Here is a 14,332-nt window from a genome sequence, read left to right as displayed (position 1 = left end):
AAACGTAATTTTAGGGGGGGAAAAATTGCTTTTCTCTTTTCTTTTTTTTTTTTTTTTTTTTTTGTCACAACAGATTTCTCTGTGTGAAATTCAGGCTGCTCTCCCCAGGGCTACAGTGAGAGCGCCACCCTTTTGTTTGTTTGTTTTTTTCCTGCATGCAGTTTTATTTGTTTTTACTACAGAATTTGGCCAGGGACAACCCTTTTATTGCCGTGGGATCTTTTACGTGCGCTAAGTGCATGCTAGCACACGGGACTTCGGTTTATCGTCTCATCCGAATGACTAGCAGTCCAGACCAACACTTAAGGTCTAGTGGAGGGGGGAGAGAAAATATCAGCGGCTGAGCCCATGATTCGAACCAGTGTGTTCAAGATTCTCTCGCTTCCTAGGCGGACGCGTTACCTCTAGGCCATCACTCCACAAGTCACTGTCAGTGCCAGGATATCCCAGGAGTCCACAGAGGATTCTTCTTCTTCTGCGTTCACTCGTATGCACACGAGTGGGCTTTTACGTGTATGACCGTTTTTACCCCGCCATGTAGGCAGCCATACTCCGTTTTCGGGGGTGTGCATGCTGGGTATGTTCTGGTTTCCATAACCCACCGAACGCTGACATGGATTACAGGATCTTTAACGTGCGTATTTGATCTTCTGCTTGCGTATACACACGAAGGGGGTTCAGGCACTAAGCAGGTCTGCACATATGTTGACCTGGGAGATCGTAAAAATCTCCACTCTTTACCCACCAGGCGCCGTCACCGTGATTCGAACCCGAGACCCTTAGATTGAAAGTCCAACGCTTTAACCACTCGGCTATTGCGCCTGTCATCCACAGAGGATAAAGCTGCAGTCATGTCAGGCATTACGATTGGCCCTCTCCCTCAGACAGAATTCAAACCGGCCCCAGTTGCAGTCTTTGAAGGATTTCCGAATCAAATTATTTTTTTCACTTTTTTTCCATTTTAGTCTTTGCAAAGTTATGTTGACTTCTTTAGTTGCTATCTGCACTAGTTTCCCTCTTCTGATAAGTTATATATATATATATATATATATATATATATATATATCGAAAGAGAGAGTATATACAATGTGTGATTGTCTGTGTGTGAGTGCACATGCACTTGTTTTCCTCTTCTAATAAGTTATATAATATATATATATAGAGAGAGAGAGAGAGAGAGAAATAGACAATGTGTGATTTTGTGTGTGTGTGTCAGTGCACATGCACTTGTTTTCCTCTTCTAATAAGTTATATATATATACACAGAGAGAGAGTATAATATACAATGTGTGATTGTGTGTGTGTGTGAATGCACATGCTCTTGTTTTCCTCTTCTAATAAGTTATATATATATATATATATATATATATATATATATATATATATACAGAGAGAGAGAGAGTATATACAATGTGTGATTGTGTGTGTGTGTGTGTGTGTGAGTGCACATACGTTTGCCTATGCATTTTCATCAAGGCAGTCTCGTATAACTCGTGTGTGTGTAGTTGTGAAGAGAGAGAGAGAGTGTGTGTGTGCATATGTTTTGCATACGAGTTTTCATCAGGACAAACTGGTATAACTCTTCTGTGTGTGTGAGTGTGAGAAAGAAAAAGAGAGAGAGAGAGACTGTGTGTGTGTGAGAGAGTGTGTGTGTGTTGTGTACCAGTTACTATAATTATACAGGAATGATGACAAATCTCGATCTCTATACCATCAGTACACACCATACTTATCTCCGTTGGGGAACATGTAGACGCCGACATGAATCATGGGAGTCCCGTCATCCTTCTTTCTGTCCTTCTTCCTCTCTGTGGAAGGGGGGGAGAGGGGGGGGGGGGGGGGGGGGGGGGGGGGGGGGGGGGGGAGAGAAATCATTCATAATTATAATAATAACAATAATGATGATAATGGATTTTTATATTTAGTGTCCTCCAGAAAAGGCATCCTTGCAACACGCACTCAAGCAGGTATATATATATATCCACTCTAATGCACAGATACTCGCTTGCACTCCACCACACACTCACAGACATGGCAAATTAATGGGTTCTCCACAATAAAGCATGCATTTAAAACCAGACCATACCAAGACCAGCACTGGGAAATAAAAAAATAAAAAATAATCATTCGGGTTGAAATTAATTTTATTCCCTCAGTGGTTAGAAGAAAGTTCTGCTTAATAAACTGAGATATATATTTCTTGGCTCTTTCATGTTTCACCACCACATGCATGCATAGAAGGTATATACTGATGTACATGCACAGACACACACACACACACACACACACACACACACACACACACTCACTCACTCACTCACTCACACACACACACACACACACACACACACACACACACACACACACATCCTTGCAACACGCACTCAAGCAGGTATATATATATATGTCAACTCTCTCGCACTCTCTCTGTGTTTGCCTCTCTCTGTATCTTTTTGTCTGTTGCCACCATGTCAACTCAGAATAAGCGCACATTATTTAAACATCGAACGAGGAAGATATGCAAACATTCCCAGAGAAGAGAGGTTATGTGCTATATGTGAAGTTGTTGAAGATGAATTGCATTTCTTAGATTCGTGTATCTTATTTCATAATTTGCGAAGCCATCTAATCACTACTATACAGCAGTATGATCATCAATCAAATGTGATCTCTAGAAAAATACAAAACAATATACTAAAACCAAGTGATTTATTCACCTGCGATGACTGTCAAAAAACACTTGCCAACTATGTATTTCAGTGCATGCGTATTAGATGACCGTTTATTTCTTTGTTCCCTTTGTTCTTTGTTGTGTCTATTAATCCTTCGGGATTTTATGACAATAAATGAAGTCAAGTCAAGTCAAGTCAAGTCAAGTCAAGTCACACATGCATTCAGAAACACACACACACACACACACACATAAGCCAACAAACTTCGCCTAACCATACAGACACAAACAGGCAAGCATTCATCTTCACACACACACTCAGTTATGCACATACATACACGCTTTCCTCACACATGCAGGCATGTAAATAAGAAATTTCTACCTCTCAGACAAAATAAAGAGAAGAACAATCCAAGAACAAAATTAGCCTGTAGAACCAGAAGTTGGGGGGTGGGGGTGGGGGGGGGGGTCAACAAAAGAAAAACATGAGAAAAACATAACAGGAAAAATAACCCCCAGCCACCACAAATCTGAACACCAAAAAAGATGATAATACTAAAAAGAGGAACCAGCTAAACAAAACCAACACCATCACCCACCAACTACACATACACATCCCTGGTTTCAGTTTTGAAATGAGTTTTTTGTTATGTGTTGTTGTTTTTTAGCATCCTCTAAAACACACAGCATGCAGACTGCTCCATATTATATATATACCCCCAAAAACCACATCTCATCTGTAATACCCTGAAGCCAAAACCGACAGAGGAAGAGTCTTAAAACCAACAAACAATTACAGTATGCTAGTAATCTCATACCCAAAGCAAACAGTAACCAAACAAGAAAACAAAAACAAACAAAAAATGTATTGAAGGCAGTATCAAGGAACAATTGGCCAAGGATTAACAACTTCACAACAGTGGCAGCTTAAGGGAAATATTGGAGACAAATATATAGATATATATATATATATATGTATGTATGTATATATATATTACTTATATATTTATTTATTTTTATTTATTTATATATATATTTATTTTATATATATATACACACAGTATAAAGTATAAAGAAATATATAAATAAATTAAAAGCTTCATCAATGGTGGCAACAGACAAAAAGATACAGAGAGAGGCAAACACAGAGAGAGTGCGAGAGAGAGACAGACAGATAGAGAGAGAGAGAGAGAAAGAGAGAGAGAGAACAAAAGTTTATGAACAGTCACCACAAGCCATAAACAGAATCGGAACCGGGAGAGCGAGCACCAAACACACACACACACACACACAGCAAGTGTGTGTACAATACACACATCCAGGCAAAGAGAAGCAGAGACAGAATTTTATTTTCCACAGCATAGATAATAAAACTGCAACGATAATAAGCGACCACAATCCTAGACATGGAGAGATAAAAGAGACAGAATTTCCATAACTGCAACTGCATCGATTGAATATTAAGCAGTCACAATCACGGGCATGAAAAGATGGACACAGTATTCCACAGAAGAGAAACAGTGAAAATAACAAGCAATCACAATACTGGGTACAGACAGGCAAAGACATAATTAGATACATAATATTCAACAGAATAAAAAACTGTGACAATAGCAAGCAATCACAATAACGGGTACAGACAGGCAGAGACGTATAATCCCCGCAGAAGAGAAACTGCAACCATGACAAGCAGTTGCAATATTGGGCATCTTGAGACTGAGACAAAATATTTCATTCAGAAGACAAAAAACATTGACAACAAACCAGCATCCACAACACTGGGCATAGAGAGAGACAGGAACATGATATTCTCTTGTTTAATCAAGTAATCCGCGTGTGGGGGGTGGGTGGGTGCGGGTGTGTGCTGATTATCTGGTTGCGGTTTTCCGCAATTTATCTTTATTCTTATCTTATCTGTCTATTATATAATCAATGTGCAGTATAGTAGGCTATGTTTATAATTATATTCAAATAATGTTTCTTAATTCTTTCTGTTTTTTTACATTAAAAATACTAGTTATTATCTGCAATGTGTGGATGTATGTATGAAACGGTATATGTGATATTTTTTTTACATTTGTATCTTCGTAATATTCGTAAAAGCTGTTGTTGACTTTTACAGTTATGGTCCCCATGTTGTTTACTTGTCTCTGTTGTGATAATGCACCTGACCAAATTTCTCCAGTTGGAGATAATAAAGTTATTCTTATCTTATCTTATCTTATTCTACAAAAGAGAAACAGCAACAACAGTATGCAATCAAAATAATTTTATTTTTGAGTGTAGAAAGACAGAGACAGATTATCCAGAAAAGACAAACGGAATCAGTAATATTATGAGAAATCACAATTTTGGGCATGAAGTGATTGAGACAGAATAGTCCATTAACCCTTTCAATGCCATAGTCGCATTTCGGCACCAGCTAGGTAAAGCACCCATGTCATTGAAATGCAACCAGATGATGGGCCTTTTGTGCATTAACCTAATGCTTTTAATTTTCAGTGGTAGGATTGGCCATTTTTTTTCTACACATCACAGGGGAATCCCCAGCTATTCTTAGACACCATATTTTCTGTGGTTCCTGCGCAAGGTTAATTTGCACTCTAAACTGACTGGCGGTGAAAGGGTTAAAGAGAAAAAAACAACAACAAAAACAACAACAAGTAATCACATTCTTGGGTGCAGAGAAAGTGGGACTGTCAAACAATATAAAAAAAAACAACTACCGACCAGTACAAAATATGAACAAAGATATTTTATACATCACTAAAGCAATCCTTTGTATCATTTGAACAACATCACATCAACTCATCAACCAAAAGAACTACAACAACAGTATTACGATAATGTAAACGACTGACAGAAAGAGAGTGAGAGAGAGAGAGAATTTAAACATTACCGATATTATCTTGTATTAACTGTGCTTCACGATTCTAAAACCCTTTCCAATTGAACGTGAACAGTTAAGTTTTAACCCTCTTCAAGCCCTATGGCCAATGAATGCTATGCTGCCACCATGAGATCTCTGATGCTGCCGACCTAACAATCCTGTGCTGTCTTAGCTATAGCTTCCCCCAGTCTGGCCCATGCATCAATCTATAGACATTCACTATGAATCAGTATCAGTATCAGTATCAGTTGCTCAAGGAGGCGTCACTGCGTTCGGTCAAATCCATCTGCCAAGCAGATGCCTGACCAGCAGCGTAACCCAACGTGCTTAGTCAGGCCTTGAGAAAAAAATAGAATCATAAAATAAATAAATAAATAAAATAAAATAGATAAATAAATTTTAAAAAATATATAAAAAATAACAAAGCACAGAATAAAATAAAAAATAATAAAACACAGATGCACACAGACACACACACACACACACACACAGATACACACATGCGCGCGCACGTGCCCACACACACACACACACACAAAGGTCAACAAGTAAAATGGAAAAGTTTGTCATCATCAGAGGGATGGGTTGAGGTCAGAAACACTGCACATGGAAAATAGATAATTACTGACATTCACTTCCACATGCTGACCACCGAGGAAAAGGGTTGGGGTGAATTAACAAAGGATGAAGGGAAGGGGGAAGAGCAGGGGGGGGAGGGGGGGGTGTTGAGGATGGTGGGGGGCAGGGTTGGGGGGGAGAGCAGACTGATGGGGTCCAAAGAAAGAAGAGGTGGTAGAGGTGATTGACTCGAACTGCCAAACAATATATATATATATAGCCAGCCACTTCAGCGACGGGCGCAATAGCCAAGTGGTTAAAGCGTTGGACTTTCAATCTGAGGGTCCTGGGTTCGAATCACGGTGACGGCGCCTGGTGGGTAAAGGGTGGAGATTTTTTTACGATCTCCCAGGTCAACATATGTGCAGACCTGCTTAGTGCCTGAACCCCCCTTCGTGTGTATACGGCAAGCAGAAGATCAAATACGCACGTCAAAGATCCTGTAATCCATGTCAGCGTTCGGTGGGTTATGGAAGCAAGAACATACCCAGCATGCACATCCCCGAAAACGGAGTATGGCTGCATACATGGCGGGATAAAAACGGTCATACACGTAAAAGCCCACTCGAGTATATACAAGTGAACATGGGAGTTGCAGCCCATGAACACAGAAGAAGAAGAAGAAGAAGAAGCTACTTCAGCAACGATCAGTCGCACACGAGCACATCCGATCGGAGGATAAAACGGGTGACACACATAAAACCAACCACAAGAGTTCAGGAAACAGTACAGCACACCAAGCACAAAAACTTAGTCACCACATTACATAATTTTATGCTGGAACTTGGAAACACCAAGCACAAACACTCAATCACCACATTATACTCATGAACCATTTGCGAAAAAGACTTACACATATATATATATATATATAGCACAATGGGAGAACAAAGGCAAGAAAAACAAACCAAACAAACCCAGCTTCAAACAGAAGGATCTGAAGCAAACAAAATAAGGGTTCCAGCACAGAGAAGTCTGCTATGAGAGAGAATAGTGTGTCTGACTGAATCCAAGTTTGACACAAACTGTACTGTACAGGACCTTTACGAATTTATTCTGATATTGTTTTGTGTTTTTATGAATTTGTCTTGCTATTGTTTGTGTCGGTTATGTGTATGTCATTTAGTTTGTAATCTCGGGTCTTACAGAGTTGGCATGTTGGTCAGTGGAATGTCAGTTTCAGTGTGTGTGTGTGTGTGTGTGTGTGTGTGTGTGTGTGTCTGTGTGTCTGTCTGTGTGTGTCTCTGTATGTCTGTGTCTGTCTGTGTCTGTGTGTCTGTGTGTGTGTGTGTGTGTGTGTCTGTCTGTCTGTCTGTCTGTGTTCATCTGTGCTCCTGTGGTGTTGCTGTTAATGTAAACCGTATGCTTCTGTGGCTGTTTTTTTGCTACTTGTACCATTTTTTTGCATGGAATGATGCTGCTACATACTTTTTTTTTTCTGTCTAATTGCTGCTGTTGCTGATGATGTTAATGTTTTGGTTGTTGTTGTTGTTATTGTTTTAAAATGTTGTTACTTCTGGCATCATAATTGATTTCATTGGTGCTTTTCTGAATTTCTTTCTTTTTTTTTCTTTTTTTTGAGAGTCAAAGTCAAGCAGCTGAACAATCCCTCGCATTGAAAAGGCAATACTGGTATCATAATTGCTTTCATTGAAGTTTCTCTTTCTTTCATTTTATGGGAGGGTCAGATCCAAGCAGCTGACGATTACTCGATCAGCTTTGATTAAAAAAAAAAAACAACCAAAAAAACCCACTCTGTTTGTTTGATTGTTTGTTTTCATACACTGTTGAGTGTTAAGACTCATAACAGTTTTTCTGCACTGTACCCTCCGTATACTTACTTTGACCTGTTGTCACCCATCAGAAACAAAACACACACACACACACACACACAAACATTTCAGAATTACAAAGAACAAAACAATTGTATCATCCACCCTACCTTCCTTTCACGTCACGTACACCTCCTTTTACGTTTAACTAATTATTTAACTATAATGAACTAACTGTGACTGACTGATTAACCAAGTTTGGCTTCCCGTGACATCGATTGACACATCATGCAGCTGTGTTGGACTGGGTTTTTGAATACGTGTATTTGTTTCAAAGATAAACATGCTCATATGTGCGTGCACACACACACACACACACACACACACACACACTCACCAACACAGAATAACATTTACACACACACACACACACACACACACACACACACACACACACACACACACACATTCTGATATTGAATTTCATTCATTCATTCATTCATCTACTTTTATTTCATTTTATTTTTTATTGGTGTTTATGATGTTAATTGCCATTACACAGATATTTATGAATTGTTGATTCCATTGTTCTAGTTTATCCCTTTTTTTCTGTAATCCCCCTTTAACCATTATCTCTAACCCCAAATCACACACACACACACACACACACACACACACACACACACACACACACACACACACACACACATCAAATATCTCACAAAGTGAAAAAAATCATTCAATTAAAGAAAGAAAACACACACACACACACACACATTTATACAAAATCATATCCAGAAGCACACATTCAAGTGTCTGGTATGGGTGTGTAATCAAACATTCTGAAATATGCACATGAATCGTGCTGCAAAAGAAGTGCAGTAGCAAATTAAAGGTGATCGCTACACATAATCACAGCGTTATGGACTTTCTTCCCTTCTTCAATCTTATAACTATATGGAGCAACTCACCTGCTGGCATTTTTTCGCTTTGCGTTCGGACTGCAAGACTCGTAAATCTGTGTCTGAAAGGTCAGTTTTTCTTTCAAACCAACAAACTCGTCGCCATTGGTAAACAACTCTATGGCGACAAGAAAAGCTGAAAGGACAATTTTCGAAAACTAAACATGCCTAAAAACAAGATATATATATAATCAATTTTGCTAGAATGTGTATGGACATAATTTTTATGTTGAACAGCATGCATCATAATACAAGCTGTTTCATAACTTCATAATTTTCGAAAATAGTGGTTGAGGACTTTGTGAAACATTTCGAAAGCGAGGCTGATGCACTGACCTTGCCGGTTCAGAAGTGGCCTCGACAGAAAGGTAATCGAAACGAAATGCATCGCTCGGCAGTCCTCGCACGATGTGTGCTGCAACAGTCCTTGAAAAACAGAGCAAGTTCTCTGTCATTGCGCTGTTTATGTGCCAGAGCCATCAGCCAAAGCAAAAGCAGGTAAGTGTCGCAGAAATCGATAGAAACTGACATCACGATAATCATCATGTCCTTCGGGCCCTTTCGTCTGCAACTTAGGGTCAGTTGGGTAAGCTTGTTTTTTTAATTTCCATCGGTTCTGCGGTTTGGGGCTTATAGAACACATGTGAAGTGTTAACGTTGCGTATAGTCTATTATGTAAGGTACAAGACCAAAACATACTGGGTGTACTTTGGCTGACTCGGAGTCTTGCAGATCATGCATTCTTTGCATGATTTAATAACACCCAACAGTGTCAGTGACCTCCCTTGACCAGGTCACTGTGTGGAGAAACAAAACAAAACAGTAGAAGACTTTGTTATATCGATGGCCAGAGAGTGAATTTTGGTCTCACAGACCCTCATTTATTAATTTATCCATTAGCTTATTAAATACTTGCATTGGCAGCATATTCTTCAGCTGCTGTCCCATTTGTACAAGGACACACACTTTCAAACACTAAGAATGGTCTGTAAAAAATGCCCTAGACATAGAATCAAGGAACGTTGTTGTTGTTTTTTAAAGATTCCGAAGACATAATGTCCTAAGCATGGTTTAGATACAGTTGCTCATTGAAAAATATGTGTGGCAAAAGAATATGTGTAATACAGAGGTGACACTCTGTCATCTGACAAGATATATTAATATTAGAGATCTATGGATAATGCATGAATGCATGGTGTTCTTTCTTCTTTTTTTTTTCTTTTTGCTATGGATGGGTAGAGGCGGGGTTATTGCATGCTTGGTTAGTTGGTACCTAAGTTGACGGGCGCAATAGCTGAGTGGTTAAAGCGTTGGACTGTCAATCTGAGGGTCCCGGGTTCGAATCACGGTGACGGCGCCTGGTGGGTAAAGGGTGGAGATTTTTCCGATCTCCCAGATCAACATATGTGCAGACCTGCTAGTGCCTGAACCCCCTTCGTGTGTATATGCAAGCAGGAGATCAAATAGGCATGTTAAAGATCCTGTAATCCATGTCAGCGTTTGGTGGGTTATGGAAACAAGAACATACCCAGCATGCACACCCCTGAAAACGGAGTATGGTTGCCTACATACACGTAAAAGCCCAATTGTGTGCATACAAGTGAACGCAGAAGAAGAAGAAGAAGGTACCTAAGTTGCAGTTTTATACCTGTCAGCTGTAAAGTGATGTCTTAAAAAGTTATATTTGTCTTACAATGTTACATCAGTGTTTTCCTTTTGCATTAGTTTTACACCATGATTGATGTCTGTGAAGTGGTGATGGAAGGGTGTACAAGTTATTGATTTCTTTTTATTTCATGTATGCAAGTGCCATAACGTGTTCGGATTATCTTACTGAATACTTGTCCTTTTATATGGTGATTGATATGTAAAATTATAGTCATCAAGGAAGGGTGTGTCCGTGGGGTTTTCAGTTATTTCTGTTTCAATTGTAGCTTGAAATGTTACATTCGCTTACCAGGATGTTTACCTTTTTCATGATGATTGATGTTTTGTGTGGTGGTCAGGGAAGGGAACGCCGGTTTCTCAGTCGTTTCTTTTCATGTCATTTTATTCTTTGCTGGTGAGCACTGGTTTTGGAATGAGCTGAAAGAAAATTTTCTGTTTTAATCGCTTGAAGTAGAAAATAGAGTCCTTTTTACTGAAATGAGTTGAAAGGAATTAGTTTCTTTGTTTGATGATTGCAGGTTGGCTGCTAGTGCACTAGGATCGTCTCCAGTTAGTCAGTTTCGGGAACCTCTACAATATGCATCACAGCCTCGACGGTTCTACAGTTCAGGTATACATCTTTCGTTGTCTGACTGGAAATTGATTATGTTTGTAGTTGCATGTGTGTGTGTAAAGGTGTGGTTTGAAAATAAGGATACTTGTTGAGAATGTTTGACGTGCATGCAAACAGTGTTTTTGAGAATGGATGGCAACTTGTATGTGTGTGTGTGTGTGTGTGTGTGTGTGTGTGATGTACATTTAAAAGGTGTGCAGAGAAAATGAGTGACATGATGCAAGTACACTCACATGCACAGATTGTTTTTTTTCTCTGTTTCTCTGTCTTTGTCTCTCTCTCTCTCTCTCTCTCTCTCTCTCTCTCTCTCTCTCTGTGTCTCTCTGTCTCTGTTCTCTCTCTCTCTCTCTCTCTCTCTCTCTCTCCTCTCTCTCTCTCTCTCTCTCTCTCTCTGTGTCTTCACACATATATACACACACATGACTTGCACGCATTTGACTAGCACGCATTCACACACTAACTGTTGAACATATGAGTGCATACATACTCACTGACTCAGGCAAATATTGATAGAACCACATTCTGTATAACAAACATACGTGCATGAACACAGTGACTCTCTCACTCAGGGTTAGACCTGTCCACTCTGAGATATTGTGCTCCCATCTCTTCTTCTGCCTGCCTCTTCTCCTTACTCCCTGCACTGTTCCCTGCAGGAAGGTCTTGGCCAGTCTTGATGAAGGCGAGACGTGGCCATGCCACTTCAGTTTCCTTTTCTTTACAGTGGTCAGTAGATCATCAATGATGTGGCCTTATACTGTAGCTTGTTTGACTCTTCTACGCGCTTCATCGTTTGTGATGTGGTCCCTGTATGTTATGCCAAGGTTCTTCCAGAAGCATCTAATCTCTGTGGCCTGTATCTTATTTTGTAGTATCTTCTTCTTCTTCTTCGTTGTTCGTGGGCTGCAACTCCCACGTTCACTTGTATGTACATGAGTGGGCTTTACATATATGACCATTTTTACCTAGCCATGTAAGCTGCCACATGCCATTTTCAGGGGGTGCATGCTGAGTATGTTGTTGTTTCCATAACCCACCGAACACTGACATGGATTACAGGAGCTTTGCCTGTGCATATTTGATCTTCTGCTTGGGTGTATACACACGAAGGGGGTTCAGTATGTTCTTGTTTCCATAACCCACCGAACGCTGACATGGATTACAGGATCTTTGCCTGTGCATGTTTGATCTTCTGCTTGGGTGTATACGCACGAAGGGGGTTCAGGCACATGCAGGTCCGCAAGACATGTTGTCCTGGGAGATGGGAAATATCTCCACCTTTCAGTTTCACCCACCAGGCGCCGTTATCCAGGATTCGAACGCGGGACCCTCAGATTGAAAGTCCAGCGCTTTAACCGTTCGGTTTTTGCGCCTGTCATTTTCTTGAATATATGCTAAATATATATATATATATATATATATATGTATGAATTTTAATGAAAACCTCACCTGCCAGGTGACCTACCGGAGCACTACAAAATCACCCTGCCGGCCCTGTCGCCGACCATGGAGAGCGGCACCATCATCAACTGGCAGAAGAAGGAGGGGGACCGCGTGGCCGAGGGGGACCTGCTGGCCGAGATTGAGACGGACAAGGCCACCATGGGGTTCGAGTCCAGCGAGGAGGGCTTCCTGGCCAAGATCTGCATCCCCGCCGGGACCAAGGACATCCCTCTGGGAAAGGTGGGAGGTTTTTTTCCGTTGTTGTGATAGTCGGTGGGTGGTGTGTCTGACTTACTATGATGACTGTGGCCGTCGGAGCAGCAGAGGCGCGGCAACTGTTGTCCAGACTGTGTCCTACTGTATTGCATGTTATGTAAAGAACGATGAGGCGAGGAGAGTAAAGGGTTAAACAACAACAGAGAGAAGTAACTGAAAATCAGTGCTGCTTATGCTACCAATTGAGCTAGCACACAGGCAGATAAAAAGGTTCATAGGAACAAACCCAGACGTTTCCTCAAAAAAAAAAAAAAAAAAGGTAGTTCTGGGCTTGTGCTTATACCGATAATTTGACATGGGTTTGTTCCTGAGTACCGTTTATCCACCAGTAGATGTGCATTCACTATTGCGTATGTTTTCATATATATTGAAAATGACATATGGAAAAGATTATTGAAACAGTGTAGACGGGCGCAATAGCCGAGTGGTTAAAGCGTTGGACTGTCAATCTGAGGGTCCCGGGTTCGAATCACGGTGACGGCGCCTGGTGGGTAAAGGGTGGAGATTTTTACGATCTCCCAGGTCAACATATGTGCAGACCTGCTAGTGCCTGAACTCCCTTCGTGTGTATATGCAAGCAGAAGATCAAATACGCACGTTAAAGATCCTGTAATCCATGTCAGCGTTCGGTGGGTTATGGAAACAAGAACATACCCAGCATGCACACCCCTGAAAACGGGGTATGGCTGCCTACATGGCGGGGTAAAAACGGTCATACACGTAAAATCCCACTCGTGTGCATACGAGTGAACGCAGAAGAAGAAGATTGAAACAGTGTGAAACATTATTTATTTATTTATTTATTAATTTATTTATTTATTATTTTTGTTCCGTTCTATTGCCCTCCAGTTGATGTGCATCATCGTGACCAGCGAGGACGGTCTGGCGGCCTTCAAGGACTTCGTGCCCAGCCCCGAGGATGACAGCCTGGTGGGTGCCAAGGCTTCATCGGCTCCTGCTGCTGCTGCTCCCGCTGCTGCTGCTGCTCCTGCTGCTGCACCTGCTCCTGCACCAGCACCTGCGGCAGCAGCCCCGCCGGCTCCTGCTCCTGCACCTGCACCGGGCGTCGGCGCGTCAGGGAGTCGGATCTTCGCCACGCCCTTCGCCAAGACTTTGGCGTCTGAGAAGGGTGTGGACTTGAAGGTGGGAAGACTTTTTGGTGGTTTATTTTATTTTTAAAATTTTTTTTTATGTTTTGAGAGAGAGAGAGAGAGAGACCAAGCTCTGGTAGAGGGTTTGAAATAAAAAGAACACTGAGTCTAAGAGAGCAAATGATTAACAAAGAGTAAAGAGTGGTAACTGTCTCCATTCACAAGGTGTGTGTGTGTGTGGGGAGGGGGAGTGGGGGGGGGGGGGGCTGTGCTTGTGTGCGTGGAATCTGTTTTGCAATACATGTGCCTGCATGTGTTAACTGCAGAC

General features: G+C 41.0%; 2 protein-coding genes across 3 annotated transcripts in view; one reads left to right on the top strand and one right to left on the bottom strand.

Annotated features, from left to right (window-relative positions):
* The window catches only part of LOC143277032 (uncharacterized), an 11,340-nt gene extending 2,296 nt beyond the window's left edge, over positions 1-9,044 (bottom strand). The window contains exons 1-2 of the mRNA XM_076581756.1: positions 8,923-9,044; positions 1,725-1,808 (exon numbers count right to left, since the gene is read on the bottom strand). Coding sequence (XP_076437871.1) covers positions 1,725-1,808; positions 8,923-8,932 — 94 coding nt within the window. The 5' untranslated portion in view covers positions 8,933-9,044. The remainder of the gene's footprint in view (positions 1-1,724; positions 1,809-8,922) is intronic.
* A 214-nt stretch (positions 9,045-9,258) lies between these two features.
* Positions 9,259-14,332, top strand: part of LOC143276915 (dihydrolipoyllysine-residue acetyltransferase component of pyruvate dehydrogenase complex, mitochondrial-like) — a 90,236-nt gene continuing 85,162 nt past the window's right edge. For both annotated transcript variants that reach the window (XM_076581580.1, XM_076581579.1), the window contains exons 1-4: positions 9,259-9,411; positions 11,100-11,191; positions 12,651-12,877; positions 13,763-14,056. In XM_076581580.1, the coding sequence (XP_076437695.1) occupies positions 9,296-9,411; positions 11,100-11,191; positions 12,651-12,877; positions 13,763-14,056 (729 nt within the window). In that variant the 5' untranslated portion in view covers positions 9,259-9,295. The remainder of the gene's footprint in view (positions 9,412-11,099; positions 11,192-12,650; positions 12,878-13,762; positions 14,057-14,332) is intronic.

The sequence above is a fragment of the Babylonia areolata genome, chromosome 33 (assembly GCF_041734735.1).
Source record: "Babylonia areolata isolate BAREFJ2019XMU chromosome 33, ASM4173473v1, whole genome shotgun sequence".
Classification (NCBI taxonomy): Eukaryota; Metazoa; Mollusca; class Gastropoda; order Neogastropoda; family Buccinidae; genus Babylonia; species Babylonia areolata.
The sequence above is the reverse complement of the archived record's forward strand: the minus strand, read 5'-3'. Positions and strand labels throughout refer to the sequence as shown.